This window comes from Ostrea edulis, chromosome 2 (genome assembly GCF_947568905.1).
Source record: "Ostrea edulis chromosome 2, xbOstEdul1.1, whole genome shotgun sequence".
NCBI classification, from domain to species: Eukaryota; Metazoa; Mollusca; class Bivalvia; order Ostreida; family Ostreidae; genus Ostrea; species Ostrea edulis.
Window position 1 is genome coordinate 63,777,452 of NC_079165.1, and position 21,634 is coordinate 63,799,085.

A 21,634-nucleotide genomic window follows, 5' to 3' on the forward strand; every position below is an offset into this window, starting at 1 on the left:
AATCCTGGACCTACTGTTACCTACACGAATAATAACACGTTGGATGTTAAGTTTAATGGCAATGAAAATATTGAATGGATTTGTGATTCGTGTATCAACGACATAGCTGAAATATTCTACAACACCGAAAAAATTGAAGAAAATGATATTAATCTCCCTAAAGGTACAACATTTGCCCCATGTGAATCTATGTGGTTTAATGAATAAGCTGAACCAAATCAGAATTTTACTGAAAGATGGAATTTACGATATTCTGGCAATCTCTGAGAGTAAACTAGATTCAAATATCACAGATTCTGAAATACAGGTAAATGGGTACCACATTGTACGCAGAGATCGCAGTAGACATGGTGGAGGGGTCCTAATGTACATTAAAGAGAAATGGGCAATTATAAACGTATGCAAGTGTGAAATGTTTGAAATGCTTACTGTGGATATTAAATTAATGAACTCTCCGACAATAAATATTTGGGTTGTGTATCGACCACCGGATTCAAACACCCAATGGCTAGACAATTTTAAGGAGTATATCGAAGATATAACGAGTAGTGGTCACAAACGTGTAATAATGGGTGACTTCAATATTGACCAACTGAAAACATTAAATTTCAAACGATCCATGGAAACTTTTGGCTTAGAGCAAACTATACGAAACCCACCCGAGTAACAAAAGATTCAAACACGCTCATTGATCACATCTACGTAAACATGGGTGAAGTTTACAGCTCATCTGGTGTAGTGCCAATAGGTCTGAGTGATCATCACCTGGTATATGTCGTCCGAAAGAAAAATAAGAGTGACACACAAACTGATCAGAAGAAGAAGATCAGAAGAAATTTGACGAAAATGATTTTCTCAGGGATCTGCGGGGTGTTGAATGGAATAACATTAAATATTTTACCAACGTAAACCAAATGTGGTCAACATTTAAGAAGCTTTTTATGCAAATAGTTGACGAACATATGCCAGTGTATGCTATGTAGATGAGTGTTTATACAAATATTTACGATTTTCTAGCTGTATAAGGCAAAAAATACGTTGTTGATACGTATTTAGATGTAATTGATATTTCGCATTGTGTATTGCGTCATGTTTCTTGAATGACCTATTAAAACACCGTTTTGTTTTTCAAACCTCTTGTTTTGATATCCTGTGCTGATTTTGAGCCGATGAAAAGGGAAAGGACTGAGAAAAACGGGAAATTGTGAAATTCACGACTTCCTTCAAGGTATCACACCGGTAATTATTTTCACTATATATTACTATAGAGGAAAAAAATTCATTAAAAATCAGTTTACAGAATTGATGCCGAATAACGCAGTCAGAAACGTTCTATGTTACCTATCTCGTCTGTCGACACCAGAAAAACACCACACTACGCGGCATTTTTGAAAATAAATTACCCGCAAACAAGACTACCCTCAAATCCACGTGTTTTTCACATGTGTGTAAACAGCCGGAGTACACCTCAGGAAGTAGCCTCAGCTACCAACAGCAAACAGTTCCTTTGTATACACTTGGTTATTTCTACAAATTACACAAAATTTCCTAATCAGGGGTGCAAAAATTAAGAGAAAAGAAGAAGAGGAAATGAGAAAAATCGCGCAAGGAAAAAAATATTTCTTTAAATATATGGAACTACAATTGACAAAGTCTAAGTTCATTTTGATTGGACAATTACCGGTGTGATACCTTGAAAACGGGCATGTCACTCTCATTACATGAGAGTTATCTTTCTTTGTATATGTTGATGATGAGTTGCTGGTCGGCATAAAAGGAGTGAACTCTAAGGAGTTAACTCTGACTATGACGACACATCAACTCCAAGACTGATTTGGCAGTTTTTGTCATGGCTTTATATATATAGAGCAAATTATTGACAATAACAACGGTGCCACGAGTTATGGCAAATGAGTATACAAGGTGAATCAATGACAAATATAAACACCAATAATGTACAACGACAATGAGCTACACCGACTTTGTCAACAGTGTATGGCATAGCAATATCAATGAAAATGAGAAAATGACAGAAGCCCAATTATTGGCCCCAGACCCTGGAAAACAACATAAATCTAGGGCAGGCTTCAAAGTTCAAAATTCGGCCATATGTCGACGAGTACCTGCAGTGAAGCAAGGTGCGCGTAGACATCAGCCACATGCTGCAAATTTTGGCCCCTGCCATGACGAACTGCCCAATATGGATCAACTGACCTCAATTAACTGCTCGAGGCGGAAAGTGCTGAACCCCCTCCCTAATAATAGTGAAAAGGCCCCCTGAATGGTATTCAGGAATATAGTTTGACCAATGTCAATTAAGTGTACCCCGTCTCGAAACAAGACCGGGGAACATGATTTGAGATCAGGGTACGAAATATAACCCCCACCCCGTTGAATGATAAATGCACTCATTGCACTATTTATTCTCTTGCAGGACATTTCTGCTGAATTTAATGAGAACATATGACGATAATAAGTACGAGGCAAGATTTCAGACCAAATGAATCTGCAATTTGGCAATAATTGATAAAGTGTATGCATAGTTTTCTTCATAAATCTTTGCAATTGTCTAAGTGACATGGTCCCGATGCTGTTACCACAGCAATGTAACATCAAAACATCGGGAGGACCGAATTGAACAACTAGCCTTTGGATCTTAGATTCCATATGCTCCCAGGTCATGCCTCTCTGACCAAACCATCTAATGGCAATGTTCTTGGATAGTAGGTTGAGGTGCTGATTACCAAAATAGGGTTTAGTGTAGTTGCATGCATGATATATCAAAGATGATCCGACTATCCATACGACTGTGTGGATACCTGCAAACTTAACATACTGTTAGTGACCAGTATAATGTTGCAAGCACCAAGCCTATAATGACAATTCGTACACGAATATACGATTTAACTGCGTTAGACTTCCATCTACCCTTGATTTTGATATGTTCTTCTGGGACCCCCAAGAGATGCATATGGGTTGCACCCCCTATTCTAAATGAATGGGATTTAAATGTAGATGTGTCGACGTCAATGAACCGTAATGCTTTGTGCAAGATTGAAGTAAACTAATAAGAAGTGAGTGGCTTACCGTTTAGGTGGAGTAATAAAGGGCCAGGTGATGTTGGTCTAGAATGCAGATAATGTTGTAACGATTGAAATAGGGTAGAGGTTTCATGATTAAGATCTATCTGAACAATGGAACCCACTGCATACTGATCGGTCTTCGAACCCCTAATACGCAGTTTAATTTGGTTCTTATAGAACCTAAGATCATGAATGGAAATTACGTATGAAGTGTTTGTAGAGACTGTTAGCTCGCTGACTCTAAGTAATGCAAAGAAGGCCAAATGAAAAGCAACAGTAAACAAAGTTGCCTCGTAATAATTTTTACAGACTGAAGGAACTGCCAATGTAACACGATTTAATAGGGGCAACGAAATAGGTGCCCTTATGTCCTTTAATGGGTTTAAACGATGCATGCCTTCTAACATCTTCTTAACAATGAAAACTTTGGTTGTGTCTTCTTTACCTTGAATTTGCAAATGGTAACTTAGCCAGCTTATGTAGCATTTTGCTGTGGAAAATGATCTGTTCTTTGCTGATAGATAAGCTAAGTAATAAACAATTTGGTCCACAGAAGGTGGCCAAAAGGATGGAAGGTTGTACTTAGTCCGAAATTCTGTAAATTAGTCTAGAGCCCTGCTATAAGTAGCAGATTGTTTGGCTAATTGTGTCAATACCCAAACCTAGAAATGTAAGTTTGGTAGTTGGACCCTGAGTTTTTTTGTCCTTGATGGGAACCCCAATTGCTCGACAAGTTTGTCTGAAAACTATAGAGAGGTTATAACAATGATCAGACAATGGCTTACCAACAAACAAGAAATCGTCGAGGTAATGAATAATATTACTGTTGTGTGATTGAGTAGCTACTATCCAATGTAGTAATGAGGAAAACTTCTCAAAAGTTGCGCAAGCAATAGAGCAATCGAATGGCATGCATGTATCAATGAAGAATTGATCACCTACACAAATACCCAACAAAGAAAAATCAGCAGGATGTACTGGTAACAACCTAAAAGCACTAGATAAATCCATTTTGCACAATAATGCCCCCTGCCCTAACCTTTCAATCATTTGGATAGCCTGATCGAATGATGCGTAAGCAACTGAACACAATTTCGGGTCGATAAACTGATTTACACTATTTCCAATTGGGGCAGATAAGTTGGTGATTAGTCGCCAACTCCCATCTTTTTTAGGCAAAACCCAAACTGGGTTGCACCTTAATTTGACAAAGGGCGATGGTGAAAAGGACCAGCCATACGACCTAAACTAATTTCTTTATGAATTATCTGGAGTAATTCAACCTGATGCTGAGTTGCAGATTTCAAATTTTTTGCCGAAACCAAGAGTCTTAATCCAGTGTAATTTAAACTGAAACCGTGCCTAAAACCATTCACAACGTGCTGGACTAACTGAGTATCAGGATGATCATGAAGGTAATTTTTCAAAATGGAATGATTAATGGGTGTTGAACCTAGGTCCCATATTTCTTTGACGTTGATGGGAATTGGATTGTGCTCGGGGGTTGAAGGGACGAAAATTGTGCTGACTTAACGGTTGCCTGGGTTGAGGGGATGTTAGCCTGAGGAGATGGATTACTTTGATTGACCCAACAATGTAATCTAGGATGCGACTTATTACAATACATGCATAAGTGGAGGTAATTACAGGGCTGGCGAAGGCATGAACCCTTAAAGTTGAAGTCGAAACATTTATGGGTAGGTTGAGTGGGGGGTGATTGGCTTTGGTTAGAAATAAACAAGAGCCATAGCTCAGCATCAACGGAACCCCAGGAAATGTTAGGATTCTTTGACAGGCGTAGCCTGAATTGCCTATCATATTCGATCCACCCACTAACTGATCTGTTTGCTGCCAGTCTAACTATGTGCATATACTTGAGGATGCCCTGGAGATCAACAGGGTGCCTCGTTAAGTATATACTTGCGAAGATTAAAAATGCATCTGTCCAAGTATGTATTGATGTAATTCTTTTAGGTGGATTTTTTGGCTGGATGACAAGCTGACCATTGACAACTGAAACCCGTTGTTCATTGGAAATTTCAAATTCAGACTGTATTAACTTAGATAATTCAATGTAATCTCGGTTCCAAATTTTTTCCTTGATTGTTTGTTCAATGTGAACGGCCAACTCGTCGCAAACACTAACTAGTGGTGTTATGGCAGGCTCATGATAAGAGTGCATGGTATTGGTAACATTTTCACCTGAAGTTTGTTCTCCCCTAACGGCCAACTCGTCGCCAACACTAACTAGTGGTGCTATGGCAGGCTCATGATAAGAGTGTATGGTATTGGTAACATTTTCACCTGAAGTTTGTTCTCCCCTGTTTTCATTAATTGGGAAGTTACCCATAAACTGTTGATGAGGGTCCACAACTGGCGGAGTGCTTAGAGGGATGACTGGCAGGCTAGGCTGAGTAGGGAGGTCAGTGGCCTTAATCGCAGCAGCTACAAGTTGGAAAAGGAAGCTTCCTCATTACGCATGCTCTTCAAGGTATCACACCGGTAATTGTCCAATCAAAATGAACTTAGTCAATTGTAGTTCCATATATTTAAAGACATAATTTTTTTCCTTTCTCTATTTTTCTCATTTCCTCTTCTTCTTTTCTCTTAATTTTTGTACCCCTGATTAGGAAATTTTGTGTAATTTGTAGAAATAACCAAGTGTATACAAAGGAACTATTTGTTGTTGGTAGCTGAGGCTACTTCCTGAGGTGCGCTCCGGCTGTTTACACACAAGTGAAAAACACGTGGATTTGAGGGTAGTCTTGTTTGCGGGTAATTTATTTTCGAAAATGCCGCGTAGGGTGTTGTTTTTCTGGTGTCGGCAGATGAGATAGGTAACATAGAACGTTTCTGACTGAGTTATTCGACATCAATTTTGTAAACTGCTTTTTAATGATTTTTTTCCCTCTATAGTAATATATAGTGAAAATAATTACCGGTGTGATACCTTTATAAACATGTACTGAAAACGTTCATGTCACTCTCATTACATGAGAGTTATCTTTCTTTGTATATGTTGATGGTGAGTTGCTGGTCGGCATAAAAGGAGTGAACTCTAAGGATATGAAATAATTTCTTTCAAAACTTAATTAATTATTGATTAATGAATTATTGATTATGCATGTTGATCATTGCATGATTTGGCATTTGTATACTGTACAACAAACAATGATATGTGTGGTTATCTAAATCAAATTTTAAAAAATCAATTGTCTTTCCTGTCAGAAGTGCATAATATATATATATATATATATACAAGTATGATGAAATTTCAACTTTATTTTCAGACTTTTCTTTTATAAAGCAATAAGTTCAAATAATACATTGTAAATGTAACTTCAGAGCTTCAGATATTTAAGGATGAGGATTCTTTGCAGAAATATGCATTATGAAGTTTATCAAATTCTGAATTGGGAAAAGAATTACTTCTATCCATTAGGAGAATAAAATTCAAAGTGACATTGCTCTTATGAATATATCTCAGGAAAACAGAATTTGAACAGATTAAAAATCTTAAAAGTAGATAAATAATAGAAATTATCTGGAGCTCTGTAACTGGATAATGTGATGCATATAAAATTCAATAAGTCTAGGCATCATAGAGGACACAAACTCTGAATCAAAATACACTCTGTCAATACAAATATTGTTCTGAGCAGCGTCTGTCCATACTACAAAATCACACCATGGTAATCGCATAATTGCCATTTCTCCCTGAACTTGAGCATAAAACTTGTCGCTCTTTTTGAGACGTGGTCCTTCCATACTATATTCTAAACAGAAATTTGGACATCCCATTGCAACAATCTCACTCACTTCCATTGTTGTTACTTGAGTTCCCTTGATGGAGTATGGACACTTAATCTCTAGTACACCTATGCTGTCACCATCAAAAACTCTCCCGTCACTGGAGGCACCCAAAAATGAGTTATCTGTGCACAAAGTGAGACCTGTATCCTCAACTTTAAAATTGTTGTTTGTGGCAGTCTTCAGATTGACATACTCTGAGCGTGCCTTTGCTTCATTTTGTTGTCCCCACTGAACAGCTGGTGGCAGAGATGCATACCTATAAATACACAGAACTTTAACCTAGGGAAAGAAGGCTCGCACAATTTTAGTTATATGTATATCAAATAAAATAATGACAAAAGAAATACAGCATGGCGATCAAGTACATTGTATATATTAAAGTTTTTTATCCCCATATGTTATCATTCATAATAAATGTATTACATTCATAACATTATAATGATAATTTTAGTTCTAATATTATGTTTTCCATATCAACATATGAAAGCAACAATTTATATTAAATTAATGATATCAGCCAGGGTAGCTCAGTAGTTAGAACACCCGACTAGTAGTGCACGGATACTTTGCAATGTTACAAATTTATACTATATGTACAGATGTAGTATGAATATTTAACCTGGAGAATAATGCCAGCTACATTAAATGTAGCCTGACTTTAAGGAATTGTGGGCTTAGCATGGAATAATTGTCTGGTTTTATCGTTACACTGTATTTGTAATCCGCATTACCTATGTACACACGTATGCCCATGTATTATAAAGTCATAAACTATCACAACTTACTTCTGAAGACTAGACCCCTCCACAATTTGCTTGATCAAAGACTTTGGATTGGGTCCAGCTTTCAATACATCACCAAATATGGAACTGGTTAAACGACCAATATGTAGTTTCTGCCACATTTCTGATGTCCTCTGGCCTCTTGTACTCGTCTCAATAAATTCAACCAATTCGTGATCAATTGTAATCTGAGGTGCTGAAATGTAAAAGTTAATCATCAGATAACCATTATATTAAACTGAGGATGCATATAATGGTTAGTATTTTGCATATTCTTAAATAATATTGATGTCCATCAAATTGAAATCTATAAATTTTGCAGCTTTCAATATAGTTATATAGTATATATGAATTATTTTTTCATTCCTTACCATTATCCTCACAAAATATAAGATTTTTCATCCTTGTCACCATTGGATCTTCAATATCCTGGACCTCCATTTCCTTTATGGCTTCTGGGGCATGGTCGGGTATATTCCACAAGTGGGACATCCCTACATAATAAGTGTATGTTTATGAATGACATTTATTGGTGACATAATGACTCCTCAAAATTAACTATACAAAATTGTTAAAATCTTTAAATACTAATATCTATTCAAGTAAATCTTTCCTGTTGAAATTCAATCCTTAATACCTGTATGTGGAAAGACATCTCTTAATTCCTTTAACTGCCACAGAGTGGTGTTAATATTTATGTCTTTGTCATCTGAATGGCAAGGATCATAAGCTGCGAGTGGATCAAGGTTTTCTTCAGTATCTGCCAATTTAAGCTTTTTCTTGGACAAAGTGCTGATTGGTCCGATTGGTTTTGTTTGTCGCCCAGGAATGATCCATTTACATGGTTGAGATGTACAGCTTTCTGAAGTCGTCTCATTAGTTTTTGCATGACTCAATGCAAAAAGTAGGGCGCCTATGTGACTACATGCCTGTGCTAACCTACAAATTCATAAAAAGGACCAACAAAATTAATGTTAATAATAATAATAATATAATCTGTTATAATGGAGTAATCAAACGCCTATATACATGTATTTTTTTTCTGAAGAAAAGTGTGGTATATTTTCAATTGATTAAAAGAAATATACAATCATAAAAGATATATCATTAATATGAAATCATTTTAAATTCATAATTATGATTCCTGTATAAATTTGAAAAGCTAAGTTTCTAATTATCTAAAACCCAGCTTTTTAGAAGAATTTTACTTTTTATTTGGTGAAATAAATTACCCAATAGGACACTGACAGTATCCATGCTGTACATTTGGTTTGTCTGCATTTGTAGTCAGGATGCAAATGAAAACTTGATATTGTTGTTTCCTCATAGATGCCTGACATTTTGCTCTGACATATAGGACAGAACTATTTATCTGGAACGAATGTGTACAACTTTGAACAGATTAAATAAAAAACAACCCTAAACAATGTTGTATACAGTAGGCCTAACAATTTTTCTATATGTAGAGCATGCACTTTTTATATACATGTGCCAGTACAATTAATATTGATGACTATTTCACAAATCAGAGTAAATGGTGTGGAAAAAAGATTCTCATTTGATAGGTCTATTAAAAAAATTACCTTTGACACTTTAATATCTTGGACGTCACCGGCTTCAAAGTGCTTCACAGATCTGTCCAAGCCCTTGAAATTGCTTGCTGTACCACCATATGTTGTTGGTCTTTCGATCATATAACTGTAGATATCACTAAATGTTATAGTGGGGATGGACGTGTAACCAGGACTTTCATAAGAAACAACGTTGAATGGTGGTAAGCTGTCCTGAAACGATCCTACTAGCGGAGATTTTTTTACCATCGGTGTTAAAATCGAAGTTTCAGTCTGACTTAACAGCAATTCCTGAATGATTTCTTCTTTTTTCTTTCTTTTAACATCAATGCCAACATCTACCGCCAGATTTCTCAGATCATTTACCTTTAGTTTGTTCAAATTATCCCGCTTTGCCATTATAATTCATGTAACCAACGTAAACATGATCGAAGGTTGCCGTCCGGAAGCATTTGTGCGCATGTGCGAGATTTATCGTGAAAAGGCTTATTTGTTATGACAAATTATTAATTTGTTAATATGTATACGGTGTGACCGTTGGACCGAGCGAAGCATGTAATGGTCATTGGAGTGTCCCAAGTGGTAATCATAATTCCGTTAAGTACGGTAGATTATGATTCATTTTAAAAAAAAATATTTTTAATGAAATTTTCCTTGCGCTAAACACCCAGTAACATCTCAATATTAAATGGGTTCATATGGGGACAACAGTTTTACAGGATCCGCCTATTCATTGAACGCGGGAAATAAAACGCAAGGCGACGTAAACTGTGCATTATGACGTCACATTTAGCCTCGACTTTTTTCTCTTTTTCAAAGCAAACAATTATAAACAACAATAATACATTCCGTATGCAATGAAAAAGGCCGTTAAAACTAAACAAAATTAACCAATAAATTCAAAATGGTAAAAAAGTAACCGTAATTTTATCGTATATTCTTATTCAAAGAAACTCATGAACTCGTTCATCTATTTAGTCGTATTACGGTTTTATATGTATTTATTTGCTAAAACCTGTTACAATGATAATTATACTATTCACTTTGAACAAACTGAGTGTTTAAATTACGAATTGCACGTCAGAGTCTTCTATTATTGGCATTCAAAATAAAACACGAATAACTGTTGAAGCAGGTAATGAAAAAATAAATGGCGGCGCCCATATGGATCACGAAAATTTCAGTGAATGTATATAGAGATTATCTCTTTTTCTTTTGATGATTTTGACTTTTTTCTTTTACATACGTGTTACCTTTAGAGCCTTGCTTCGCGGACGGGCCTTCGACCCGTCCGAGCTTCGCTCGGTAATATGTCTTACAGCGTGACCGTGTTTGAGGGCGAAGCAAAAAATATTGGCATTAGTATCTAGATCCATAACAGGACAAAAACTATCCCGAAATATTAGCACCGAAAGTGTGAGGACAGAACTCAATCAAAGTATTCTAACGTTAGACATTTTTGATCCGCCTATTCATTGAACGCGGGAAACGCTATGCAACTGATGTAAACAGTGCATTGTGACGTCATATTCAGCGTCGGTGTTTAGCAAATAAACCAACATAGGAAACGTTGTACAATTCGCGTTTTAAATCGAGGAGTGATTATATATGACTAAGAAAATAAAATTTACATGCTTTTATGGATTTTATGTAACATCTCAGAATAACGTGAACTTGGGTACACGAGATTCAAAATGGAGAAATACATGTCCACGCTATAGTATTCGAATCGACGCCATTGGGACCAAAATTTTCAAGTTCCATAGGTATGGTTTAATTTTTCATTAGTTTTCTATATTTTCCTTTTAAACATGTATATACGTGTTACCTATAGGGAGAGCTCCGCTCTCACGGCCCTTCGGTCCGTGAGAGGGCTTCGCCCTCTATAACAAATTAATAATCTGTTATAACAAATTATTAATCTGTTAAAACAAATTATTAATTTGTTATAACAAATTAAAAAAAGATAATGCTGCGGCCCTATTATGCTTAGGGCCGCAGCAGTATCTTTTTTTTTTAGTTTGCTATAACAAATTACTAATTTGTTATAACAGATTGATAATTTGTTATAACAGATTAATAATTTGTTATAACAGATTATTAATTTGTTATAACAAATTACTAATCTGTTATAACAAATTGCGAATTTATTTTAACAAATTATTAATTTGTTTTAACAAATTATTAATTTGTTTTAACAAATTATCAATTTGTTATAACAAATTATTGATCTGTTATAACAAATTATTAATCTGTTATTTCAGATTACTAATTTGTTATAACAAATTAGTAATTTGTTATAACAAATTTAACAGATTATCAATATCAACGACAAGAGATCATAATAGACAATCGTTAATTTTCTCTCAATAGTCTCCACATATCAATGGTCTATGTCAAAAGACAAAAAAGCTATGGCCCGGACAAACTTAGTATGAGAAGCGGAAGAAGAAGAATTCACACTAAAACACTATGTCCCCTTTCTGGGAAGGGAAAGTTTTAAAGAAAAAATGTGAAATACCACCGGTACAAAAACTTTTCAATCAAGAACATGCATACATTTTCAAAATGGATTTCTTGCAAACTGAAAGTTATGTGATCAATATCAGATCTAGCATCATGTACTAGAAGGCTTTATAAGTTACAATAATTCACAACAGTAACTATTAAGTGGCAATAAAGCAAAACAAGAGGTTCATGGGCCTTAAAGATCGTCCGAGTCTGAGTTAATCTGCAAAAGCTGAATATAATATGAATAGAATTTACATTATATGTAGCTTAGATATGCAACCAGGAAAATTAGTATCGATTTCATAGCCTTTTGCAGTAGTGACACTTTTAACTATTGCTCAGATTACCAATAAAGCATGTGGGCATCTTGTTAAATTAACGATTCTAAATAGCAATTTAGTAACTTGAAATAACAAATTGATAATCTGTTATAACAAATTAGCAATTTGAAATAACAAATTCATAATTTGTTATAACAGATTGATAATTTGTTATAACAGATTAATAATTTGTTATAACAAATTAGCAATTTGTTATAACAGATTAGTAATTTGTTTTATTATACTTTCATGTAAATTACTCGAATCTGATTGGTCGAGAAGCATTTGAAAAAACATATTGTTACCCTCTGAGAACAGATAGCACGCGCCCCAGGGTGATAATATCTAGCAACGGGTAACAGTACTTGACAACGGGTGATATTATAAAAAATTATCCCATGCGTCAAATTTATGCGCATACGGTTCGCCGTAGATTGTTAGACGACGTCATTTGAGCGTTTGTAATAAACGGGAATACCCGCATCGATATACGAAATATCGCATGACAGTGATTGATCAAATGTCAACAGATGTAAGTTTTTCTGCTTTCCTGTTTACATAGCATTCAGTATAATAAAACAAATATTGCATGTAGTTGAGGGTAACATTGAAATTTTCACCCCTCGAGAAACCATTATCAACCTCGGCTACGCCTTAACTCGGTTGACAATGGTTTTCTCGGGGTGAAAATTTTCAATGTTACCCTCAACTACATGCAATATTTATATAATAACAGATTAGCAATTTGTTATAACAAATTAGTAATTTGTTATAACAAATTAGTAATTTGTTATAACAAATTAGTAATTTGTTATAACAAATTAATACTCTGGTATAACAAATTATCAATCTGTTATAACAAATTATTAATCTGTTTTAACAAATTATTGATTTGTTATAACAAACTATAAAAAGATACTGCTGTGGCCCTATTATGTTTCCGTAATCTCTTGAAATATCTATTTTGTATAATTGATTAAGATTTCATCGATAAAATGTCACGTAATAATCTGCTAATATTCATAGACTATAAAGATTCAGCGCAATTTGTAGTATCAAACGAGTCGATTTTCTGGATCTCTACAAGGTCCAGATTCTGAAGTGTAAACCTTGTCCGGACTAACGACTCAATCACATCTTTACGGTTTAACCTCTCGCTGAATTTCTTGGAAATGAATTAATAACTTGTATTTTTTTCTTTAACTTGATATCCAAGTATAATGATAGACTCCACTTTTTGTTGATTTTCATAAAATGACCTGGGACGGCAATGGATGTCATTTTAAAGTAGTTTAAGGTAATCTTAAAGGTGACTTGCACGTCACACCATTTTTTAAAGAGAAATGAAATATACAACTAGATGCTGTCAAAAGACATTGATACGCGCACGCAAGTGTTTGCCTTTAATATTCTCTCCGTCGTAGCAAAGAAGACACAATAGTTACCATATAACATACCCTATATCATATACATGTATATTCTTACTGCATATGTCAAGATGCATTGAGTATTCTGTTGGGCAAGAGCCCTGGGATCACCCCAAACCCTAGGCCTATTTCATAATTGTTGAAATATATTTAAAACAATTGAAGTCCTCACCCCTAAACCATATATATTCCTGTTGCATATATCAAGAAGCATTGAGTGTTCTGATTGGCAAGTGCCACGGGGTCATTCCAATTCTTTTATTATTCAAATATCTTTAAAATGGTTGGCATTGCAACTCTCAAAGTAAATATATTCCTGTTGTACATGACACAATGCACTGAGCACCATGCAGGTTTTTGTTCGTCGTTTTCCCACCCAATTGCCCCTCAAGTTGAAAAAGAAAATTCCAAAAACTTATTGCACATTTAAAGGGCACCAGTAATCTTTGGCTGTCGCTTTAAATGTAAGAGGAATTCTGGGAACGAGGGTTTTTTTTTTGGTGGGGGGGGGGGGTTCGAAAAAAAAGTCGTTTTGTGACCCCCAACCCCCATTTGGCCCCAGACTGAAAATGAAAATTCCGAAAAGTTATTGCACATCTACAGGACACACACCAGCAATCATCTTCCAAAAGATGATTTGGCTACTGCGTAAATTGTAAGAGGAGTTCTGGAAAGTAGTTTTTTTTTTCTTCTGTTGTTTTTTTATTTTGTTTTATTTTTTATTTTATTTTTTTGTTTTTTGTTCTCCATTTAGGCCCCTGGGTGAAAATAAAAATTCCGAAACCTTATTGCACATTTACAGGACATCATATATCATCTTCCAAAAGATGAATTGGCTACTGTGTAATATGTATTAGGAGCTCTGGGAACCACGTTTGTTTTTTAAGGAAAAATCATTTACCCCAGGGTAAAATTGAAAATTCCAAAACCTCATTGCACATCTACAGGACACCACCTATCATATTCCAAAAGATTAATTGGTTATTACAAAAGAGGAGTTTGAGAAAGAAAAATGTGACAGACAGACGGACGGACTAAACAATAAACCCGAACTTGCTTTAGAAAATGTGGGTATAGCAATCGAGAAAGGTTTATTACTGTCACGGCATGGGTAAATGTGCACGTCGAATTATACCCAGCGCAAAGCTGTTAGAACGGTATAATGAGTTATATGTAACAAATTCTAGGTCTGATTAGGTCACGATTGCAAAATATATTTCGATTATATCAAAGCTGATTAACTGCAGAACTGTAGCCCTGTCTTTCTGCAGTTAAAACTGATATGTGTTAAAAGATATCGATATAACGATGCTCACATCAAAACGTATAAAATACTAAAGTCGCAGCACGGAGAAAAACCAATAATAAAAAAAAACCCATGCACACCATAAACATCTAACTTTTAATCAATAAATAATTTCAATGGGATCGATTGCAAAATCTAAAGTGAAATAGAAAAAAGAAATGAACTTCTATATTATCCTAACCAATTGTCATAAATGTTTGGATTAGTTTAAGCGTAAAGTTTTCGGTGTCACTACAGCAGTAAACACACGTGTGTAATACGATTGAGAAAATGATATGAAGAATGATAAAGTAGATACTTACTAGTATTGTTTAAATTCATAAAATAATCAACACTTATATTTACATCCGTTAGTCAGAATACATAACACTTGTTCAAGGATTTGTCAGTCATAGCAACAAATTAAACCATCCTATGTTTATTGTACATTTAGTTCCTTTTGTGGGGAAATCACGTCTTATGTTTTGGTCACAAGAGGATGAGTCAATTTATCAACTCTGAAGTGTAGTACGCGGGATGTCATTAGAGAGGTGACCGATATACACAGCACCCTTCAGTATAGCTAATCCTGCATCTTCTGGCACTAGAACAGTTTTCTGTTTGAAGTTCTTTTTAATCGCATCCTGGACCAGAAGACATTCTGAGAATCCTCCGACCATAACGATGGTGTCTACATCTCTACCAACGTCCTCTTCGAACACCTCGTCAATATGTTTGACAATGCTGTCAATAGTTTTCTTGAAAAATCCCCGAAAATATTCGTTTTCCCATTTAAGTTTTCCTGCAGCGTATTTCACGTCATTTCTATGCTTTTCGTGTTTATCAATGACATCTTTGAAATCTTTGACACCATTTGATTTTGTGCATAACTTAAAAAGGGCTTGTGGTATAGTCATGTTTGTTTTCCCATCCTTATCGGGTTTTATAGTTCTTTTCTTTGTTTCAAAAGTTCTCATAATTTCAAGATAATCTTCCATGCTTTCTTTCTTAAAATCTTCCATAACCTTTTCTCCCATTAATTCTGTCATAAATTTCATAAAGACATCATCCACAGATTTTCCTCCCCATGGTCCTCCACTTGCCGGAATAATTTTTTCCAAATTACTGTCTACGCTCTTCTGATGCACCATGATATCTGCTGTTACACCTGTAAATGAATTTTGGTATATACATGTACATATAGTAATTTTTATTTTTTAGTAAGGCATTCAACCTGTGATCGCTTGTCTCAACAGAGTAGACAACAGACTGATTGAAACACCCTTATAGAATTAAGGTGGATCTTTACACCAAAATGTTATATAATGATGACTTGTTAGGGTGGTTTGATCTAGCTCATGTGACTTATCAATATTAATGGTTGAAAGTGGAAATACTGTATCAATTTCAACTCAATATAGTTAGATTTAATTATTAACTGATGAAAATTTGTGTGTTGCCACATTTTTAAAGATGTCAGATATACAACAAGAGCCCCACAGGCCTTAGCGGTCACCTGAATACTAAGTGAAAAAGTATCACTACTTCCATGGGCTATGAAATCTAGAAAAAATTTCCTGTTCTGAATATCTAAGCTAAATTCTAATGTTCAGCAACAGTATAAAACAAGATGTGTTTTTAAAACTTCAATGCCTTCAAAAGTGCAGACACTGATGAAAGTCTTTAAATAGTAGGTGTATTAACATTAAAACATCAAAAGATATGACTAATTTGGACTCATCCTAAAATCATAACCCTGGGTTTTGATTGAAATTCACCATTTTTTGTACATCCTTTTTTGCTATTCCTAAGTATGCATTTAGATTTTATACAGTACCAGCAAACTTACACATCAATTCTATATACTAAGTTTGGCCCCATCCTGGGGTCAGAACCCTTACTCTGGGGATCATCAAATTTACAATTTTGGTAAAAAAAAACTACCTGCTCTATCCATTTAGTTTCAATTTAGTATCAATAGCACTAAAGAAGATGTTATTTAAGTGTTTTACACATAAACACTATATAACAAGTTTGGCCCCACCCTGGGATCAAAACCCCTACCCCGGGGATCATGAAATTTACAATTTTGGTAGAGGCCTTTCCTGCTCTCTATCACCATGCATTTAGTTTTTCTTATACGTGTGCAATTTTTTAGATGTTTGAAAATTGGTCAATTTGGGGCAGCTTTTGCCCCACCCCTAAGGTCCCAGGGGTGCAGGAATCATGAAATTTACAATTTATGTCCCCCTTGTTCCAAAGATGCTTCATGACAGAGATGAAAAGAATTGGAATGATAGTTAACAAGAAGTTAAAAATGTCTTTTGTTCACACATTTGATAACTGACCATTTTGGCCCCACGCTGATACCAAAACCCCTACCCCTTGGGATCATCAAATTTACAATTTTGGTAAAAGACTACCTGCTCTTTCTACATATTTATTTAGTTTCAATATAGTATCAACAGCACTAAAGAAGATGTTATTTAAGTGTTTTACACATAAACACTATATAACAAGTTTGGCCCCGCCCTGGAGTCAGAACCCCTACCCCGGGGCTCATGAAATTTACAATTTTGGTAGAGGCCTTCTTGCTCTCCATCACCATGCACTTAGTTTTTCTTACATGTGTGCGGTTCCTAAGAACATTTTTAAAAATTGGTCAATTTTGGGCAGTTCCAGGGGTGCTGGAGACCTGACATTTACAATTTATGTCCCCCTTGTCCCAAAGATGCTTCATACCAAATTTAAAAAGAATTGGATTGGTATGAAGAAGTTAAAAATGTTGAATTGTTAACGCCTGACGGACGACAACCGATTGCAATAGGTCACCTGAGTTTACTCGGGTGATTTAAAAACAGAAGTATATGTTATCATAAGAAAATCACACACTTTCGTTATACAAAATAATTAAATTAGATAAAAACATGTTTTATAAAATTACAAATTTTAAATGTCATCAGTTTTTCTAAAAACTGCTAATTCAAAAATGTGGATATCGGGGGAAAATCATGTATATTAAAACATTTTTGTTATGCAATCCTTTGTCTTTTTAGGCTTCTATATAGAAGAAAGTCCACTTTTAGTGAAAAGGTTACCTGTAGGTGTCCAATAAGTTGACAATTGGTGTCCATTATTTTTAAGAAAGGACAGATACTGTCCGTTCTTAAAAATAATGGACAGTAAGTGTCAACTTATTGGGCAGTGCCAGGTAAACCCAATAACTTATTAGACGTCTACAGGTAGGCTGAAAATAAGAGAAAGACAATACATTTGTGAAAGAGATACCAATTTAATTTTAAATTCCCTACAAGTAAGAATCAACACAGATATCGGAAAAATCACTGAAACACTTAAAACGATATTTCCCCTTAATAGAATTCTCTGCTCCAACTTTAGGATTCACAATTTTTTAAAATTCCATTGGCCTTTGATGTATCGCATCGAAACTTGAATTTAAAAGACATATTTCCATGTTGTATTTAAATTTCGCTAGATCAAGAGGCACATTCCGAAACTTCTTCACAACGCTTTTTAAAAAAATGTTTTCTTTATTAGCATATCCTGATTCTGAATAATTTTTTCCCCGCTTTCCTGAATCATTTCATTTCACTTCACGAGATGGGCTTATTGTTTTTGGGGTTTTTCCCTTTTGGCTGGCGTTAATCATTTCCTCATCCTAATATTTGAAAACTAAATGCTTTCCAGAACAAATTTGGCTCCAAAACTTTCTCACTCTCCATATTCAGAATATAACACTCATTAAGATAATATTCGCAGTACTTTCATAAAAAAATCCTTAAATTTTGATTGTGCAATGAAAATGCTCTCCCCATCAGAGGACGACATGTTTATATGGTTCAGTGCTACAGAGTGAGTGAATATAAAACCTGCAGAACAAGATTAGTTACCTGACACTGTCCAATAAGTGAACAAAAGAAACAGACCTCCACTCAAGACTGGTTATATTGTCAGACCATTCAAAAATAGCTTTATTCATAATTATCATTGTCAATTGGTTTACCTGAGCCTGTCCATTCTTAGAACAAAAGATGTAATTTTTTAAGTAGGATATTAGCCTCAAACTGTCCATTCTGTGAGAGAAAGAACTGATCTCGGCTCTACGGGCCTCGGTCAGTTCTTTCTCTCACAGAATGGACAGTTTTTGGCTTATATCCTTTACATAGACATACAGTAGAAGAAATACCAGCATAGGAGTTATTGCCCTAGACAACATTTTTAAAATTATAAATAATTGACTATCTATGAAAAACATAAACTTTTTCAGTATCAATAGTTTACCAAAAATTTTTAAGATAAATTTCTATCATGCACAAAGATTTTAAAATTTGATAAAGATTTTTAGTAATTCGTCCGTCGTCGTGCGACGTGCGTCGTGACTAAACAATTGAACATTTTTAACTTCTTCTGGATAACTACTATTCCAATTCTTTTCAAATTTGGTATGAAGCATCTTTGGGCCAAGGGGGACATAAATTGTAAATTTCAGGACTCCTGGGGCCCTAGGGACGGGGCAAAACCTGCCCAAAATTTACCATTTTTCAAAAATCTTCTTTTCCAAGAACCACACACGTGTAAGAAAAACTAAATACTTATTGATGTAGAGCAGGAGGGCCTCTACTAAAATTGTAAATTTCACGATCCCCGGGGTAGGGGTTCTGACCCCAGGGTGGGGCCAAACTTGTTATATAGTGTTTATGTGCAAAACACTTAAATAACATCTTCATTAGTGCTATTGATATTAAATTGAAACTAAATAAATATTTTGAAAAAGCAGGTATTCCTTTACCAAAATTGTAAATTTGATGAACCCAGGGGTAGGTGTTTTGGTACTAGCGTGGGGCCAAAATGGTCAGTTATTAAATGTGTGAACAATAGACATTTTTAACTTCTTGATTCCAATTCTTTTCAAATTTGGTATGAAGCATCTTAGGAACAAGGAGGACATAAATTGTAAATTTCGGGATTCCTGCACCCTCGGGGCCTAAGGTGCGATACAAAAACTGCCCAACATGGACCAATTTTTCATAAATCTTCTAAAGAACCGCACGTTTAAGAGAAACGAAATGCATAGTGATGTAGAGCAGGAAAGCCTATAGCAAAATTGTAAATTTCATGATCCCCAGAGTAGGGGTTCTGACCCCAGGGAGGGGCCAAACTTACTAATTTAGTGTTTATATATGTGTAAAACACTTAAATAACATCTTGTTTTGTGTTATTGATATTGAATTGAAACTCAAGGGATATTTAGAGAAAAAAAACCCAGGTAGTCCTTTACCAATATTGTGAATTTCATGATCCCCGGGGTAGGGATTCTGAACCCAGGGTGGGACCAAACTTAGTATATATTATCTATGTGTAAGTTTACTGATACTGTAAAAAAAATCTAAATGCATACTTAGGAATAGCAGAAAAGAATGTAAAAAAAAATAAATGGTGAATTTGACAACCCATGGGTTCAAATTAGTCATATTTTTTAATGTTTTAATTGTATTATGTAAAGCCTTTCATCCGTGTGTGCACTTTTGAGGGCATTGAAGTTTTAAGAACACATCTTGTTTTATACTGTTGCTGAACATTAGAATTTAGCTTAGACTTTAACAACGTGGAATTAAACCAACTTACAGTATTCAAAACAGGATTTTTTTTCTAGATTTCATAGCCCTTGGGAGTAGTGATGCTTTTTCTCTAGTACTCGGGTGAACGATAAGGCCCGAGGGTCTCTAATTGCAAAAACCTATGACATCAAATGAGGATCGATCAACCGTAAAACATTTCTTAAGAAGTATGATTTCAGCGATACAAGCCCTCACTTATTTTTAATGATTTCTTTTGTGCTTTTTCCAGAATGATAAAATGGTGTGTTGTTTGCAGTTTGCTCTGATTGATGCATGATAAGAATATATAATTATGAATTTGTGACCTTGACGTTCAACCTGTTTTGACCTCGAGATAAGTAGCAGTCGTTTCTATTATATGTACACGTGTGTTAAACTTTCATTACAAAAAACTAAATGAGAACCACTGAAATTTTCTACAATATATTTTTTACCTTAAAAATGATACAATGTATTGATAAGTTTGTATTTGAGTCATAAGGAATCATGATTAACAATGTAATTTCTTTGTGAAATCATCCTGAACTAAGTGTTACAGACAGGCATACAGACAGAAACACTGACAGACGGACGGACCCAAACAAATATCCTCTTTCGCTAAAAACGGAGGACATGAATTTAAAAAATCACGTTTAAAATTTTTTATTTGAATCAAAAATGTTTCTAGAATCTAAACCAAAAAAATCTTTAATCATTTGTAAGAAAATCTGATAACTTCTTTGGCAATCCTTGATCACATACCCCCGAGGTCAACCATCATGTACTTTGTGCCTGGTTTGACGACTCCCAAATCCTAAACCGAAGGTGACGTGTCTTCTTTAGCGATGTGTAAGTACTGGCAGTAGATAGAAGCCGCCTCTGATTCCAGCGCTATGATCAAATGCTCATTTTTAATCCCTGCCTGTGAAAATACAACAATAGGTCCAATGACCACATCGCTCACATGAGTCACCTTGGCCCTGCTGTTGTTCAGCTATTTTAAAAAGATTTTTTGTAATTTTTATTCTCATGAAAAATTTTGACCCCATATTGTGGCCCCAACCTAGCCCCATAAGGTCACGATATAACCATGATACAAGATCACAAGATAAACAAGAGGCCCTTGGGCCACATCGCTCACCTGAGTCACCTTGGCCCATATTTAAAAATTTCCCTGATATATTCGCATGTTTGATCCCTATTGTGGCCCCAACCTACCCCTAG

The 21,634-nt window shown here is 35.1% G+C and overlaps 1 protein-coding gene and 1 pseudogene across 1 annotated transcript; both read right to left on the reverse strand.

Annotated features, from left to right (window-relative positions):
- Positions 1-6,356: 6,356 nt before the first annotated feature.
- LOC125681351 (uncharacterized) lies at positions 6,357-11,157 on the reverse strand. Its single transcript, XM_056156702.1, has 5 exons — positions 8,911-11,157; positions 8,316-8,617; positions 8,050-8,172; positions 7,682-7,874; positions 6,357-7,152 (listed from the first exon to the last, which is right to left on the reverse strand). Exons 1-5 carry the CDS (start codon positions 9,003-9,005, stop codon positions 6,624-6,626), a joined length of 1,242 nt encoding a protein of 413 aa, XP_056012677.1. The 5' UTR covers positions 9,006-11,157; the 3' UTR covers positions 6,357-6,623.
- A 3,740-nt stretch (positions 11,158-14,897) lies between these two features.
- The window catches only part of LOC125681354 (heat shock 70 kDa protein 12A-like), a 28,124-nt pseudogene continuing 21,387 nt past the window's right edge, over positions 14,898-21,634 (reverse strand).

What these genes read in the sequence shown, in the direction of transcription:
- LOC125681351 (XM_056156702.1), bottom strand. Translation starts at nt 9,005, where the DNA reads ATGAGGAAACAACAATATCAAGTTTTCATTTGCATCCTGACTACAAAT. An exon ending in TACTGTCAGTGTCCTATTGG is followed by an intron (nt 8,618 to 8,910) that starts GTAATTTATTTC and finishes ATGAATTTGTAG; the next exon opens with GTTAGCACAGGCATGTAGTC. An exon ending in GAGGGGTCTAGTCTTCAGAA is followed by an intron (nt 7,153 to 7,681) that starts GTAAGTTGTGAT and finishes GTGTATTTATAG; the next exon opens with GTATGCATCTCTGCCACCAG.